The sequence below is a fragment of the Petromyzon marinus genome, chromosome 26 (assembly GCF_048934315.1).
Source record: "Petromyzon marinus isolate PM22_M1 ecotype Great Lakes invasive population chromosome 26, UKy_Petmar_22M1.pri1.0, whole genome shotgun sequence".
Lineage (NCBI taxonomy): Eukaryota > Metazoa > Chordata > Hyperoartia > Petromyzontiformes > Petromyzontidae > Petromyzon > Petromyzon marinus.
The window spans coordinates 6728411-6747084 of NC_133692.1; the positions used below are offsets into that span (position 1 = coordinate 6728411).

The 18674-nt window shown below is 55.2% G+C and overlaps 1 protein-coding gene across 3 annotated transcripts in view; it reads left to right on the plus strand.

The window, feature by feature from the left end:
* The first annotated feature begins 3905 nt into the window (after positions 1 to 3905).
* LOC116946076 (uncharacterized) overlaps positions 3906 to 18674 on the plus strand; it is a 129115-nt gene continuing 114346 nt past the window's right edge. For 2 of the 3 annotated variants that reach the window (XM_076069896.1, XM_076069898.1), the window contains exons 1-2: positions 3907 to 4861; positions 13460 to 14070. In XM_076069896.1, coding sequence (XP_075926011.1) covers positions 13707 to 14070 — 364 coding nt within the window. In that variant the 5' untranslated portion in view covers positions 3907 to 4861; positions 13460 to 13706. Of the gene's footprint in view, positions 4862 to 10443; positions 10560 to 13459; positions 14071 to 18674 lie in introns of all 3 variants that reach the window. The other variant, XM_076069897.1, reaches the window with a different exon arrangement.

Genomic DNA, 18674 nt, shown 5'->3' on the forward strand with positions numbered 1-18674 from the left:
GAGTGGCTCCATTCAGAGGACAACCGCTTGATTTCCCCAAACGGCGGCACCGTACTCCTATTTTATCGACCCCGGGAGGGATGATGAGCCGAGCCGAGTCGAGTCATTCCCCAACCAGGATGTAAACTCGCGAGCATTGCGAACGGCGGCGACCCGGCCAGATGGACACGCAAGGACGCGCCTGTGTGCCGAATAAAGCCGGGATGCACAGATCGTGAGCTAAGCCGGGTTGAGCCTGGCTCGGGCTTGGATGAGCGACCACCACCTTGCACAGAGGATGGTTATTGGCGACGGGACTGTCGTGTTGGGCTTAGAGGGGAAGGGCAGCACGGAACATGGTTGTACTGTACTCATACTGCCCCCCCCCCTCCCCACGTCTCTGTTATATTCATTAACCCGCACTGCATGTTAAGTATGGTCAAACAATATAAATAAATAACCGCCGGGAGAGTACTTGTTGTGCATTAGTACACAACACGATTCCAACAGTTTCCACTCCACCACAGACAAAGATCCCCCGTATAGTCTTACAGAACTGTTGGGGCCGATGCTGTCGGACGGCGTACGAGGAGAGGGGGCGGTGATGCCGCCTTTGTCTCTCCAGTGGAGATGTCGAGTCCGCCTAGAGCGCGCTACCCACACCAAAGACAAAGTTCCAACCCACCCCCACTCCCCCACGAAGGATAGCCTCAACAGACTGTTGGGGCAAGTGCTGTTCGCGAGCACATTTGAAGGTCGCCTGCCGAGTCCGCCTCGGCGAGATACCCACACTAAAGACAAAGATCCCCACCCACCCCGATAGCCTTAACAAACCGTCGGGGCAAGTGCTGTTAGCGAGAACCTATGAAGGCCGGAACGGTACACGAAGGGGGTGGTCAGCACCACGCCCGACCGCCTTTGTCTCCCCAGTGGCGATGTTTACTACACACCGCACCAGGTACTCATTTGAGGCTAAGTCGACCTAGGGGAGGCCCAGGACCGGTTCAGATAATCGTCCCTGGCGTTGGCCGTGAGCGGGAATCGAACTCGGGTCGCCGGGTTCGTAGAGCAGTGTAGCGCTAACCGCTGCACCACCGCTCCCCACACCACACTCACACACACGAACGTATATACTACATGCAATCTACACGCATTCACGTGAGCGTATAGATTCAAACGCTCCCATGAAGAAAAAAACACACACACACCGCCCCGCCGTCTTTATCTCCCCAGTGGCTGATATTTGCACGTCGTAGCAGGTACTAATATAAGGCTGAGTCGACATATGGGAAGCCCAGCACAATCGCCGACATCACTTGGCACTGCATCGAACTCGCTTGGCTCGGGTTCGTGGTGCAGTGCGCTAACGCGGCACCACCGCCTCTACACACAAGACAAAGATCCCCCGTATAGCATGAACAGGCTATTGGGCCAAGTTCTGTAAGTGCGCACCTTACACGAAGGCCGGAACCCCACGGCACACGAGGGACGGTTGCTATAGGTCAGCACCACCACGCTCGGCCACGCACCAGGTCATCATTTCCGGCTGAGATAACCTAGAGGAGGCACAGGAACCGGTCCTGATAATCGTCACTGGTGTTGGCCGTGAGCGCGAATCGAACTCGCATTTCTCCAGGATAAACACGGATTCTGATTTTGTTGGGCAGTGCGATAACCGCTCTCCGCACACGCGACACGCACGCAATACCACCACCCCTGCACCGACGCGTCTCTTCTCTCATATGCAGCAGCAGCAGCTCCCACGATCACACACACGCGGATTCACGCACCGCACATACAAAACAGACAAAGATCCCCCGTATAAAGGTATGGTAGCTACACAACGCTGTTAGGAACATTGCTGTTCGCGAGCGCCTGTGAAGGTCGGAAGGGCACACGAGGAGGGGTGGTAGGCCGACACCACGCCCGGCCACATTTGTCTCCCTTTTAGCAATGTTTAAACATCTCACCGGTTTACTCGTTTGAGGCTGAGTCGACCTAGGGGAGGCTCAGGAGCAGTTCAGATAATCGTCACTGGCGGTGGTTCGTAGCGCACTGCCGCTCCCCACACAAAACAAACTAAGACAAAGATCCCCCATATAGCCTTAACAGACTGTTGGAGCAAGTGCTGTTAGCGAGCGCTCATGAAGAATGGCACGGCACACGAGAGGGCGAGTGGCCAACACACGCCCGGCCGCCTTTGTCTCCTTAGCGGCGATGTCTACACATCGCGTTACTCATTTGTGGCTGAGTCGACCTAGGGAAGGCCCAGGACCGGTTCAATTAATCGTCACTTATGGTGTTGGACGTGAGCGGGAATCGAACTCGGGTTGCCAGGTTCGTAACGCAGCGCGCTAACCGCTAGACTGCCGCTCCCCACACCGACATACGCACACACACCGACACACATACACACACCGACACACATACACACACCGACACATATACACACACCCCGACACATATATACACACCGACACACATACACACACCGACACATATACACACACCGACACATATATACACACCGACACACATAGACCCACCGACACATATACACACACCGACACATATATACACACATACACACACCGACACACATACACACACCGACACACGCACACACATACACACACCGACACATATACACACACCGACACACATACACACACCGACACCGAAACACGCACACGAGATAATCTAACCCACGGCTCTTCCCCATTCCCAGCAGTTTCCACAACCACCACCCACTCGCCTCGCTACAAAGACAAAGATCTCCCGCGTAGTCTTAACCGACTCTCAGGGCAAGTACTCTTTAGCGAGTAGCACCTATGAAGGTCCACGTGGTACACGACGGGGGTGTTGTGGCCGACACCACGCCCGGCCGCCTTTATCTCGCAAGTGGCGACGTTTACGCGCCGCACCGGGCACTGAATTGAGGCTGAACCGACCTAGGGGACGCCCAGGACCGGTTGAGACAAATCGTCACCGGTGTTGGCCGTGAACGATAATCGAACCCGGGTGTGCCAAGGGTTCGAAGCAACGCAACGCGCTAACCGCCACGCCACCGTTCCCCCACACGCGCGCACCTACACACACACACGCATATACACACACACGCATATACACACACACACGCATACACACACACACGCGCAGCCCTCCATCACACATCCCACTCTCTCTCTCTCTTCCACCCCGTCCCACTCTGCACCACCATCTCCGCCGCCCGCGCTCATTCACGCACTCTGCCCCCCCCGCGTCGCTCGCAGCTCCAGAGAAGAGCGAGCGAGCGAGGGAGCTTCCCGCCATCTCATTCTTTGACCGCTTGGCCTCGTTTTCCTATCCGTACGACTGTGCGTGTGTCCGTGCGTCCGCGCGTCTGCGCGCTCGTGGAGACGGGGGGGGGGAAGGGACGAGGCTTTGAGAGCGGACCTTGTGTAGCAGGGGAAGGGCTGACGGGGCTGGATGGGCCGCCTTGACACGGCCAGCGCCGGTGGTGGGGGGGGGGCGCGCGCCTGGAAACGGCGCCCGCAAAGAAGAGGGGGGATGTCGAGGCTGGGGTTGGGGGGTAGGGCTCTTGCTTGCAAGGCGCCCCTGGAAACGGCCTTTAATAGTTTGGGGCGCCTTGAAACGGCGGCCGCGACGGCGCAGGCTGACTGCTCTGGCCAGCAGCCAATCAGAGGCGTGTTTACATAGTCTGATGGACAGCGTTAAGCATGCAAGCCCCCACCCCCTCCTCTATCCCCACCCCTCCCCCTCGGCCCATCACCCCCCCCCCACCCCCTTTCCGCACTGCACCCCCACCCCACCCACGCTCGCAGCCACCCTTCCCCCCCCCCTCGAACAACCACCCCCCTCCTCCTCCTCCTACCCCCCACTCACATGCGCACCCCTCCCCCCTCCCTATCCTCAACATCCGCGCCCCTCCCCCCACCTCCATTGTTCCAACAAGCAGGCGCGACAACACAACAAAAAAAAACTATTCCAGCATTCAAGGCAAGGGCTCGGGCGACTGACGGGAAAGTACAATCTGTAGAGAGCGCACAGCCGACGCCGTCGTACGTTGTGTGGCGCTCGCCTCTTCCACGTAGCCCCAGCCAGCCAGAGAGAGAGACTGGGGGAGAGGGGGAGAGAGAGAAGAGGAGGAGGAGGAGAGAACGGGACGTGAGAGGAGCAGCAGCAGCAGGAGGAGAGAGATATGTGCCAGATGTAGAAGCAAGACTTGCGATTTGACTAACCTCTTCGGCTGGCGTCTTGCGAGTCAGATGTGACTGGCCTGCCCGCACGACCGCCCGCCTTGCCTACCACTCCATAATATATATAGTTCTATATATACCTACATATAGATATATGTACATACATCGAGCGGAGTTTTTTTTCCTTCCCCCATCCACCCCTTCTTTCTCTCATGAAAGCGGGGCACCTTGCGGAATCTTCCACGACTCCGGTGCGATCGGAGGAGAGGAATCGGCAGACTGTACAGAGATTTTGTCATTAAACAAAACAAAATTCAACAGCTTTACCTCGTTATCCCCCCTCCTCCTCCTGCCTACCGGACATCGGTAGCTGTACCACCACGAACATCATCATCATCAGCACCACTTCTGCCACCGCGCCTGCCGTCTCGTCGACTTCGATTCGCATCGTTGCGTCGCTGAAGCAAAGTAAAAAAAAACAAAAAAGAGACGCTAATTTATCGAAAAAAAATGAAAAGGCGAAGCAGGAGGATTTGATATCGGCCTGAAGAATTAATATTTATGTCTAAAATGGTTGTGATGATGCACGGAGAAGGAGGCATTTGGATGTATATCGATCTCCAGGCGCCGACTCGAAGACTCGAACCTATTGCGGATAAATAAGGGCAAACCTTAACCGACCGGTAAGAACGTTTTTCATTTTTATTCCATTTGCACACACACGCGCGCACACACACACACGTCGCTGTTAGACGGGAGCAGTCAGGAGGCACGGGGAGACGCACGGAGGGAAGAATGAGAGGAGGGTTCGTGGGAGCCATGGCGAGACACGGAGAGAGACGTGCGCGTGGTGCTGGCCATCCAGCCCCTCGTGTGCCGTGCCGGCCTTCATAGGCGCTCGCTAACACCACTTGCCCCAACAGTCTGTTAAGGCTATACGGGGGGGGGGGGGGTCTTTGTCTTTGTGTGTTAACACGAGGTAGTGCATATTTAACGTTTTAAGTCAAACACCACGCAGACGACAGTTCCACCGGTTTACTCACCATCCTCAACGTTAAACTCACTGCTGTATGCGAGCCTCCCTTCCCATGGAGGGGTTCATTCGACCGATTCTTCATTCTCGTAGACCGACTGAAATCGTAGTTAGCACACGCACACACGCACGAACGGACGACAACAACAACAAAAATGAAATAAAACAACCCAACACTCGGGACCGATTCTACCAAATCGAACGCGGTCGTGCAGTTGATGTGGGCACACGCACGAGAAAGAGGAGAGAGGAGAGAAAAAGAGAGAGGAGGAGGGGGGGTGGAAGAGTTTGGTCGCGCGCTTTGATGTGGCGCGGGGTTTGCGGTCGAGCTGAGGTTGCCACCGACTCCTGGCGACCTCCGTTCGCCGAAACGAGTCGCTGCTATCGCCGGGCTCCTGAACCCGGCGAGCCGGAGCCGACTCTGTCCTCTGTCCCGTACCCCCTCGACCTGCGCGCCGCCGCCGCAGCCGCCGCCGTCTCTCGCTCTCCGCCGTCTCTCGCACTCCGCCGCCACTGATTCGACCCCCGCGGATCCCGTTCGGTCGCCGGTCGGTTGGAGGAGATTCGCGCGGCCAACAGAGCGCAGGGATGAACGGGGAGTAGGTTCATAATGGGTTGGGGTGGGGTGGCGGTGTTACACGGACACAAAGATAACGGTTGGAACTGTGCATAGAGGTTTACTTTATACGTGGCCGATATGCACAAGGTACACACACACATACACAACGCATAGGGACGATGCATCGCTTTGCTGAAAACTAGGATACACAGCAACAATGACGACGACGCATGGATGATAACAACAGAGATGTCGCGAATGGAGTCAACGCGCCGTATAGGCACGATGCGAGCTGGACGAGTGCAGACACAACGTACACAACGTACACAAAGGAGAGAGAGAGACGGACAATGAACACGACGCAACACACTCGCACTGTGTATACCGCAGGTACAACTACAAAGACACGGCACACTGACGACGGAGAGGCACACGGGCGATGCGTATGTGCCAATATACACGCAGAACACGGTTACGCCGAAGAGAGTAGGCACACAACCGAGACACTACACGTGGACGATCCACAGACATAACGAACAGAGATACAAGATACACAACACCTAAGGGCCGACGTGTAGACAATACATAGCATAGACGAAAGCTGCACATACAAAACATAGGGAACGAGCTATAGGCACGACCTACAGACGGATACGCAAGCCAACAACACATGGGCCATGCACAGACACTAACCCGAACACGCAGACGGTGTTTGGATGCAGCAAGGCATAAGCACACTGAACGCCACATGATCAGAACGCCTTAACGATGTATGGAGTGCGTATATAATAATGAAACTGGAGGGTCAGCACAAGCAGACGTTGCGTATGCGCACAACCGATATCATCTAGAGACGTATGTTGAACTTCTTTCATACCGGACGTGGCCAATCGTGCTCATCGGAGGCGAGTTGTCAGGGCAGGAGAGACACGAGACACCACGAGGTCGAGGTTTACATTCAACATACTCGCACACACAGCAAAGGGCCGATGTCTATAAAGTGCGTGACCGATGTACGCGTGGAAGATTCGTCGAGTTGGTAAAGATTTGCGAGACAGCACAGGCAGCGTGTCACTGTCGAGACCCTCCGTGGCTAGAATGGTCACACGCTTCGTTGTGCAGTATACACGTTGCATACATTAAAGAGACACAACACCACGCACACGGGACGATGCACATAGACACAACGCGGACGCGGCGTGAACCCGTTATGAATGCTGCAAAAAAACACTGAGACGGTGGATCGAGGAGCCGTCAAAAACAAACAAAAAAGATAGAACGCGCAACGCAGATCAGATCGCATTGGGCACAACGCACAAAGCTTCGTTGTTGGACCCAGTGCAAAGAAGACTGACCACGTGCATGGCCATACACAGCACGGTTACACAACGCATGGGCACAACGTGCATCCGTGGCACGGAGAGGCACGACGCATAGGCAGCACAACTGCGGAGCGACACGATGCCTGATCGTTGGGACGATGTAGACACACACACGTGTAGATATACAATGGCGCATAGACATGAAGTACACCACGAATAGCGACGTTCTGAAGACAGTAAACGGATAGAGACGGCACATTGCGACAATATAGCCCCATGCATAATATATACGCGGCGACACGGGTACAGCTCGTACACACAACATGGGCCGCACATGTGTTGGGCACATAACGTGTAGGGTGTATAAGACACACAAACGAGTGGGCATACGATAGGCCATGCGTAAGGGCGATAGCACGAGGCGAGTCATAGACACGGGGGAATGGTAGGCAGACCGTATAAGCGCAATGTATATGATAGCGACACAGCATATAGACACAGCATACACAGCGCATATGCATAGTATGCAGACAGAGCACATGGGCACAACACTGGAGGAACATACAGAGACACAATACAGTGAGAGTGTCAGCACGAGGCAAAAACGGGATTTCACGCGATAGAGAGACACGGCGACCAACGTATAGACACGGTACGGGAGTAAACAGCATCGCAACGATGTAGACAAACCACACAGACACAACAGTACATAGGCACAAGTATAGACGCAACACAGCCACGCAAGACGGACAGCACAGGCACGACACACACAGTACGGATCCGCATATGAGCACGATGTAGCCCCATAGCGACAGCAGCAGGCACAACGCGCATGGAACACAACTTGCAGGCAGGGTACACGTGCGTCGCATATGGGGGCACTCTCATACGAAAAAAAAACACGTAAGTACCACAGTGCATAAGGATAGCATCGACGCAACGCATAGATCGTAAACACACGAGACAGTGACGATATATAGACAGACAAAAGACAGGGACGTTGCACATGCCTGTAACAGAGAGGCGTTGGATACTAGGCAGGGGTCGTATAAAGACGACAACACGCATCGACACAACACATCGCGACGGCACGAAGGCACGACACACACGCACACACAGGGGGCACCGTACGTCGATTGTAACTGCGTGAGTACGAAACAAAAGAGAAACGCATAGAGGCTACGAATGGACAGACGGACGCGTACACATCGCAGGGACACAATCAAAGACACAGACAGCACAGGAATAGAGATCGGGCCGAAAGACATTTTGCCACAACACAACAGCAGCATAACCACGGCACGTAGACACAACGCACAAAGAGAACGCACCTATACAATATACGGGATTAACACGGACACTATGTATATATAAAGTGAACGTGTATCGCATGGTCACAGCACACGGGCATGAGCGAGATGGAGCGCACAGGCGCAACGCGCGCGTACGCAGTATAGCGACGACACGCAAGTGCCCAGTGTATCTAAGACAGGCACTGAGACTCACGCAACGCAAAGGCATAGCACGCAGACGTAACCTATGCGAAAACATGCGGACAGCATACGCAACGCACATGCACAATACGCAAAGAGGCACGCCGAGACACAAACGCGCAGGGAACACAACGGGGATGCGCATACTAGACACACGGAGAATACAGCACACGTGGACGCAGAAAGTACAGGCACACGCAGAAATGATTCGACACAGACACACACAACACACACACACGCCGAGACGATTCGACTTTTCACATCATCTACCGCGTGCCACGGACTCGAACTCGTCCCATAACCGTGCGCGCGTCTTGTGTCGCTGCTACCGAGACGCGATGCAAACACGAGATTTGTCGATGCATGCCAACAACCGCAACCACCGGCACCACCACCACCACCTCGACGAGTACCACAACCACCGCCGTTAATGACAATCATCGTAACGACGGAACGCGAACAGAACGTTTCGCGGAATGCGAGACCCAGACACCGCTATCGAGAAAACGCCAAAAACACAACAACAAAACCACACAGAAGATCGCTTCGTCCGCCACACACAGCGGCGACCGCAATGCCCGGCGACTTTGCCGTCGTCCCTTTTCGCCCGCTCACCTGGGCGCCGACTTGTTCCACGTGCGGAACACGCCGGTGCCCAGGCATCGGCGGCACGAGGCAGCCCAGGTAGCAAGTAGCAGGCGGGCAAACCTGCCACGCAGGTGGACGCCAAGGAGCGCGTGCTGCGGGAGCTATGGGCTAGGAGGGAGGTGATGGAAGCAAGAAGGTATGTGCTGGGAGGTACGGGGCAATGGTATAGACTCGGACGTACTGGAGGGAATTGGCGGAATAAAGTTTGGGATGGTGGGAGGTAGACGCTCGAAGGTATAGGCGAGGAGGTAGTCGCTACGATGTACGGGTTAGGAGGTAGTTGCTCGGAGGTTTAGGCTAGGAGGTAAATGATTAGGGGGTTCTGGGCTAGGACGTGTGGGCTAGGAGGTATGGGCTGGGAGATACGTGCTAAGGGTCTGGCTAAGGAGGTGGATGCTGCGACGTGTGGCCTGTGATGTAGGGCTCGGAGGTAGATGTTAGAAGTTATGGGCTAGGAGTTATGGGCCAGGAGACATGGGCTCGGAGATGGATGCTAAGAGGTATTCGCTCGGAGATGTGGTCTCGGAGGTAGACGCCAGGAGGTATGGACTATGGGGTAGTTGCTGTGAGGTTTTGGCCAAGAGGTATGGACTTGGAGGTAAATGCCAGAAGGTATGGACTCGAAGGTAGATCGATGCCAGGAGGTATGTATGGGCCAGGAGCCCGTGTCGGGAGCGAGATGGTGAGTCGGGCGCTGTTGTCTGGGCAGGGGCAGCATCTGTGCCGTTCACTGCTCGTTCTGGGCAGTGACTCCCTCTCTAAGCACGAACGTAAGATGCATTTTTTTAAAATATAGTTTTCACGATAAAGTACTATGCAAGGCAGGGGGTGGGTGTGTGTGTTAACTTAGTACACGTTGAGCCCGGCCGCGTGTGTCTTGCGGAGTGCGCGGTCGGTGCTTTGAACGAATCGGTCGCGATGGCATCTGCCCTCTGCCCGTCGCGAGCATCACGGTACTCTCGTACCCCTCCTCCCCCACATCCCTTCCCCCACTCTCCTCTCTTTCTCTCTTTTAAATAACGCATTTCTAAGTTGTTAAACGTTTGGCCATCATAATACCGTTGCATCCGCCGCTGGTCTCTCTTTAGAGTTACGGGCGCTGTGCACGCAGCCATGAGAATCCGTCAGCTGTAGCCGTCCGAAGCTGATGGTGTCTTCTGCCGTTCTTATATTCCCCCCCCCCTCGTCCCGCCACACTGACTTCGTCAAGTCCGGCTCGATCGCTGCGGTCAAAGGCTCCGTGGCTACGAAGCCGACGAACCGAGTTCGATTCCCGCTCGCGGCCAACGACGATTATCCGAAACCCATCGACTCGGCCTCAAACGAGTAAGGCAGTGCGATTTGTAAACATCGCGCCACTCGGGAAACAACCCTCCCCCCAACCCCCTCGTGTGCCCGTGCCGGCCTTAATAGGTGCTCGCTAACAGCACTTGCCCCTACAGTCTGTTGAGACTACCAGGGGGGAAACCTTGGTCTTTGTGAGTTGAGCTGAACGTTCACGCCACCCACACACACACACGCTCACTCCGCGTGCGAGTCAGAGTCGCGCAACATCCTTCGCCTCCCCACTACAACAACAGCAGCAACAACAACAACAGAACTGGTGGCGTTATTAAAGGGAGGTTTTTGACAACGCACAGAGGCAATGATCAGTGGGAGCAAGTGCTGTTCGCGAGCACCTGCGCACACTGACACACGAAGACAAAGACACCAACACAACATTATAGAGACGCGTACACCACACACACACACCGCACGTGCTTATATGGATACACATGCATAACAACACACGTAAACACTCATACAGACACACACCTACACTCATATAGACGCGTACACATACAGACACGCCCCAATAGGCACATAGTTACACACACACATAGCATACATATACAAACATCCCTCGCATAGCATTAAGAGACTGTTGGGGCAAATGTTGTTAGCGAGCACCATACACCCATACACACACATCGCCAAATACACACACATTGCATACACGCCATAAAGAAGGGCAAAGATCCCCTATATAGCCGTAACAGACTGTTGGGGCAAGTGCTGTTAGCGAGTACCTATAAAGGTCGGTACGGCACACGAGGGGGTGGGTGGCCAGCACCACGCCCAGCGGCTTGTATCTCCCCAATAGCGATGTTTACACATTGTACCAGGTGCTCGTTTGAGGCTGAGCCGACCTAGAGGAGGTCCAGGACCGGTTCAAATGTTCGTCACCGGTATTGGCCCGCGAGCAGGAATCGATCTTGGGTCGCCGGATTCGTAGCGTAGCGCGCTAACCACTAGACTGCCCTTCCCCACAGACAAAGCTCCCCCAACCCCCGTATTACCTAAGCGTACTTTTGGGGCAAGTGCTGTTAGCGACCACCTTCGAAGGCCGTCACGGTACACGAGGGGGTGAGTGGTCAGCGCCACGCTCGGACCGCCTTTGTTTCCCCAGTAGCGATTTTTCCCCATCGCATCAGGTACTCATTTGAGACTGAGTCGACCTAGAGGAGGCTCAGGCCCGGTTCAGATAATCGTCACTGGTGTTGGCCGTGAGCGGGTATCGATCTTAGGTCGCCGGGTTCGTAGCGCAGCGCGCTTACCACGATATGACCGCTCCCCACACACACTCACTCACAGACATGGAGAGAACGACACAAATAACCTATAGCTACACATACACCACAAACGCATCCCTGTAGACATACACACACACACATACAAACACACAAACACATCCCATATAGCCACGCACACCTATAGACACACAAAGCCGCACAGGCTAAAGCATAGGGGAGGGGGGTGGGTACAGAGAGACGGGGTAAAATCGTTGGAAACGTGATTGCCTTGTTTTATATTCGGCTCGTGCGTGCATATGCCTAATGCAATCAAGGCCCACGGGGTGCTCTCGCCCTTCAGTGAGAGCTAAAACACGGGGGCAGCTCATAAGCTTGCCGACCGCCAACACTGCCCCTGCCTACGTATAATGTATGTATACAGACACACGTGTACATAGACGGACTCACACGTGGACAGTCTCGAGCAAACGCGCAGACAACCCTGTAGGCGCAAACACGCGCTCACCGAGAGAGAGACACACACAGAGAGGGGCGGCTTATAAGATGAGAACCACAACATTGCCCGTGTGTGTATGTCGGGGAGCGGTGGTGTAGAGGTTAGCGCGCCGCGCTACGAGCCCGGCGACACGAGTTTGAGTCCCCGCTCACGGCCAACACCGGTGACGATTATCTGAACCGGTCCTGGACCTCCCCTAGGTCGACTCAGCCTCACATGAGTACCTGGTGCGGTGTGGAAACATCGCCACTGGGGAGACAAAGGCGGCCGGGCGTGGTGCTGGCCACCCACCCCCCCTGCCGACCTTCATAGGTGCTCGCTAACAGCACTTGCCCCAACAGGCCGTTAAGGCTGCATGTATGGACACTTATACAGACACCTATAGACATTACACACGCACATAGACACACACCGCACGGCTAGATACACGCACCACAGACGAAGGGGAGATCCACCGTGGAGTCGACACGGGTGGCCAGGGTAAGGCTGTTAGCGAGCACCTATTAATGCCGTACATGTCCAGAACACACCACACAGACCCTTGTGGACACATACACACCACACACATGAAGACACAGACACAGGTCCCCGTGTCGGCTGCATCGACTGTTGTTGGGGCGAGTGCTGTTAGCGAGAGAGAAGACACGCAGATGTATAAGTATACACATATAGAAAAATACAAATACAAAGATCCCCGGTATAGCGTTAACAGACTGCTGGGGCAAGTGCTGCTTGCGAGCACCTATGAAGGTCAGAACGGCACACGAGGGGGTGGGTGGCCAGCATCACGCCCGGTCGCCTTTGTCTTCCCAGTGGCGATGTTTTTACGCAACGCACCAGGATCTCATTTGAGGCTGAGTCGACCTAGGGGAGGCCCAGGACCGGTTCAGATAATCCTCACCGGTGCTGGCCGTGAACGGGAATCGAACTCGGGCCGCCAGGTTCCAGGTTCGTAGCGCGGCGCGCTACCGCTCCCCCACATATACAACGCACCCACACACACGGAGGGGAATGCGGCGGGGAGGCTTTAAGCGGTAGGCTCCAGTGAGTGCGAGTGAATACGTGTGTGTTGTGTGAGTTGTGTACGTGTGTGTTGTGTGAGTGTGTGTTGTGTATGTGTGAGTGTGTGACTTGTGCCCATTCGTATCACTTTGCAGCTCAACACGGTCGCGTCGCCGCCAAACCCCCCCCCCCCCCTGCACAATGACTTCTCGGGGAGTATTCGAGGAAAGTGCCCCGTAGAGGCGACGCCGATCCCCATTGCCGCCGTCCGCTTCGCTACCAGCGCGGTCGGACGGAGCTGACCGCACTACTGCTGCTACCGCTGGAGGGTTGTGGTGGTGGTGGTGGTAGTGGTGGCGGTGGTCGTGGCAACCGAGGAAGACACCGCAACGGACGACGGCCATGGACGCCCGCGATTTTAACCACTCCATCCAAGCAGCGGCAGGGGCATCGTCTCAAGCACCGCCACCTCCGCCGCCTCCTCCGCCTCCTCCTCCGCCGCCTCCGTTACTGCAGCGCGAGACGAGCGGCGGCTCTCTGAGCGGCTCGCAGCATCAAGCGGCTGCTCTGAGCCAGCAGCACCATCACTCGCATCACCACGCGCACCATCACTCGCTGGGGCTTGCGCCTCCTCCTCCGCAGCCTCCTCCGCCACCGCCGCTGCACGCCTACCGCGCGGCCCGCATCTCCGCGCACGGAGCGCTCGCCCCGACCTACTCGCCCGACAAATACTACGCGTCCACTCTACCCATGGCCGGAGCCGCAGGTACGAGCGAGCGTCGCGTCGCGCACTTCGAGGAGACTCGGCAAACGCACGTGGGGTAAACCTACGCGAGTGTACGCGCGGCTGCGTGGAAATCCGGCATTTCGTGCGCGCCCTCGTAAGGAATGTGTGCACGTATGTGCGTACACGCGCGCGCGAGCGCGCGTGTGTTTGTACATGTAATTCATAAGTACGGGGAGCGGTGGTTTTGGCGCGTTGACGCTACGAACTCGGCGACCCGAGTTCGATTCCATACTCACGACTCCAACGTCGCTGGCGGAGAGTTTGAACCGGTCTTGGGACGCCCACTCTTCGGTCGATTCAGCCTTAAATGAGTACCTAGTGCGCTGTGTTGACATCAACATTGGGGGGGGACGAAGGAGGCCGGGGCTGATGGTGCTGGCCACACCACCCCCCCCGTGTGCGGTGTCGGCCTTCATAGGTGTCCGCTCATCGTACTTTCTCCACCAGCCTATGTGTAGGGGGGAGGTCTTTGTCTATAGACCATTCTTGGGTGCTCGCTCACAGCAGCTGCCCCAACAGTCTGTTTTTATTACTTCTATCGGGGCTATGTTTATGTGCTCACACGTATATACGTGACCACGAAGTGCACCTAGCATGGCACAAGCGGCTATTGCGACGTCACCGACATTTAGTGGCGTATTTCGGCTGTTGTATGTGAGTGTGTGCGTGCGTTTGTACATAGACACGTACATTTTAATTATAATCAGTTTCCGCATCATCATCATCAGCAGCAAGCAATTAATATGATCTGCTAAGCACATGCGGGTTATTCGCGAGTCATCATGAACATTACAGGCATCATCATAATCGCCATCGCCACGCTCATCATAATTTCTAGTTAACTGGACTGGTTTCGTGTGAGCGGAATCATCAGCAGCATCATCATCTGGTTAGTTTACGTGGGTGGTTACGTGCATGCGCGTAGATTGCCATCACGATCAAAAGATCGAGATATCTTTGAGAGGATCGCCGCCGCGACTGGACTCCTCACCACCAGAATCATCATCATCATCACCACCACCACCACCAGAATCATCATCACCACCAGGCAACATCACCTCCTGTTTACAGAGCGCCATTTCACGAGAACATAGCCTCACAGCGCGAAGTCTGGGCCAAACCGAACAATGACATGGTCAGCCATACAATAATTTGTGCTCACACGTACACACACACACACAAACAAAGACCCCCCGTATAGCCTGTAACGGACTGTAAGAGCAAGTGCCATGAGCAAGCAACCTATGAAGGCCGGAACGGCACACGAGGAGGTGGGTGGGCGGCACCACGCCCGGCCGCCTTTGTCTCCCCAGTGGCGATGTTTACACACTGCATCAGGTACTCATTTGAGGCTGAGTCAACATAGGGGAGGTGGCGCGGGACGGGTTCAGATATTAGTCACTCGTGTTGTGCTATGAGCCGGAATCGAACTAGGGTCGCAGATTTACGCTGCACTACTGCATCCCACAGGCATACACGTGCAGCACACACACGCGCACACATGCGTGCGCATCGCAATGTGCATACGATGCATCCGCGTACACGTACACGCGCGCGTGCGTTAGGTCTCACGTGCGTGGATGGACGCACGCCACGTATGTATGCAAAATAAGCGATCGCAGTGCAGCAAGGGACAATATGAGCGATGCACAAGCCAAATGTCTAATTCTTAATTTAGATTTTGTATAAAAAAAACGATGACAAACGGGTCTATGAAGATCGCGGCGCGGTGTGTAAGTGAAGGTGCCGTCGAGAAAGAATCTCACGCACAGACTCACACGCGCACGCGCGCGCACACACACACCGTGCGTGTGTGTGTGTCGGCTGGAGTGTTGTCTGTCGTGGGGGATGGGTGATCAGTGAAGCAGAGAGCTGAATTCACAATAGCGCCACGCAGGCGAGGGCTGAGTTTAATGTATGTATATACATAACATACGAAGACAAAGATTTCTCCCCCCCCCCATCCTATTATCGATTTATAGACCGTTGGGGTGGGGGTGCTCTTTGCGAGCACCTATGAATACCCCCCGGGGTACGGCGCATCGGCTGGTGGTGCGGAGAGGGATTCAGCCTCACGCCCGGCCGTCTTTGTCTCCCCCAGTACTCATATTGAACAGATCGCATGACGAGGGGGGGGGGGGGCAGCGCCTGTTCAGATAATCGCCTCTGATTGTTGGACGTGACTCGGGTCGCCGGGTTCGTAGCGCGGCGCGCTAACCACCGCGCCACCGCTCCGCCTAAGCACACACGTGCACACCTATACATATGTGCTTGTTTTGTATTCATGCACGTGTGATAGCACGCGTTTATACTCCCGTACGTGCTATATAGGCTGTATGCATTTGGATAGTAAGGGGTGTGTGCGTGGCTGTCGTGTAATGTGCGTAAGAGTTGCGTACAGCATCTTTTGTGAATCCACTGCTGGTTGAAGGCTTTCTCACGTTGTATCGGTCATGTTGGGGGTGAGGGGGGGGGGGTGTTAGACCATACTTCACCACGTTGGTCACAGCGGGGTGGTGAATAGGGAGACTCATGATCGGTTCAGATAGCACTCGCTACCGATGTTAGCCGTGGCCGGGAATCGATCTTTGATCGCCCGGTTCATTCCGTAGTGCGCTAACCAATGCGCCACCGCTCCCCCTTGCGATATGTGGTCGTTCATTTGGGTACATATAAAGTATGTGCGCGCTGTTTACACTACTTGGTGTATATATTCGTGTGATATGTAAACTATGTGTATACGGATAGCGAGCTGTACGTAAGATATAAGGGTTTGTCGTACAATAGTTACATGTCAATTGTAACAACATGGCCCAGTAATGATGTTTATGCTTGGCCGATTTCACTTTTTTATAATATTGATCATTTTACGCGATATGAATAAGGGCTATTGCCCGAAACGTCGCCTATTCGATCACTTACGCATGCATTTGTCTGCCTCATGTCAGATATCCCGTCACAGCGTGTCCCGTACATCCGAACAGCGGTGGGGAACAATTCCTATTCCCCCTTTTTGTTCCGCGTCCCCGCTCATAATTGTGATATCTGTTATATAGTTACTTACATATATAAAGAAAAAACTCGCATCCCAAATATTCTCCGGGAGTCCTGTGGCAACAACAAGAAGATGACAAAAGACGTGTCGCTTCTCCTCCGCACAAATCGTCAGCCGCGAGCAACCCACCACCACCACCACCACCCCCCTGCCTCTGGCGTGCATGCGTGCGGAGAGACAAGGGGCACGTCCAGGGTGGAGATGGAGTGGAAATGGAGTGGAAGTACTCTAGCCATGTACCACTGCGTCGAGAGACCTTCACACAGCAGTGGGTAGACGAAGGCCGACGCACACAACAGACTCGCTTCGTCCACACGTTCGGCAATTACAAAGACCCCACCTCCACCCCAGCACCCACGCAACCTCCATCCTTCCGCGTAAGTAGAGCTACGCAGGCTGGTTTCGGGCAAGTTTCTGTTAGCGAGCTCCTATTAAAAGCGGAACGCCGGACGAGTCGGGATTGGTGGCGTGGCACAGTAACGCCGCTCAACGCTTGCGTGGCCGCCTTTGTCTCTCGAGTTCTTACACTTTCGGTGCACATAGCACGCCAGGCACTCATTTAGGGCCGAGAGGTCACCCAGGAGAAGCCCAGGACAAACGAGGTGCAGGTATCAACTCGTCATCGCAGATGTTCACCGTGAGCGGGAATCGAACTCGAGTAGAGCCCGGGTTCGTAGCGCAGTGCGCTAACCATTGCGCCACCTCTCCCAACATACACAGGCAAAGATCCCCCGTGTGTAGCTTCCGCAGACTATTGGGGCAAGTGCCGTTATGAAGACCGGCACACACATATACACACACACAGGACCCTTATCCAGTTTTAATTTTTTTATTTTATTATGAACATCAAGAAGCCAGTGAATGCGATGTACGTTCTCGGTGGATGTTGTTGGCGCACTTCACTCCCCGAGCCCTTGCAGTGGCATGGCAGGGTGGGTTGGCATGGGCCTCGGTGCTCGGGATGAAATGGGGGCACCCCCTGTCCAATTATTCCCCCCCCCCCCCTCTCTCATTCGTAGCCCGGCGCCTCGGCCCCTGGTGGAGCTGCAATGCCTGCGCACTCGATATCCACCGCCACTGACGAGCACCCCACAGCATCGGTTGCCTCACGCTCCCCCTCTCCTCCCCGCCCCCCGCGTCTCACCCTACAAACTACGGCGGGCAGCCCGACGCGTTCCGGGGTTAAGATGCGCGGCCGAAGTCGGTGGCTGCTGGAGGAGCCCCGTGGATTGTAAACGAGACGCGGGTGCTAGAGGAGTGAATGCGGGTTGTTAGAGCCCAAAATGGCGTTAGTGTCGATCTGTGTGTGTGTGTACTTGCGTACGTACGTGTGTGTGTGTACGTGTGTGTGGGGGGGGGGGCGGTAGTGTAGCGGTTAGCGCGCTGCGCTACGAACCTGGCGACCCGAGTTCGATTCTGGCTCATAGCACAACACCAGTCACGAATATCTGAACCGGTCCTGGTCCTCCCCTTGGTCGACTCAGCCTCAAATGAGTACCTCGTGCATTGTGTAAACATCCCCACTGGG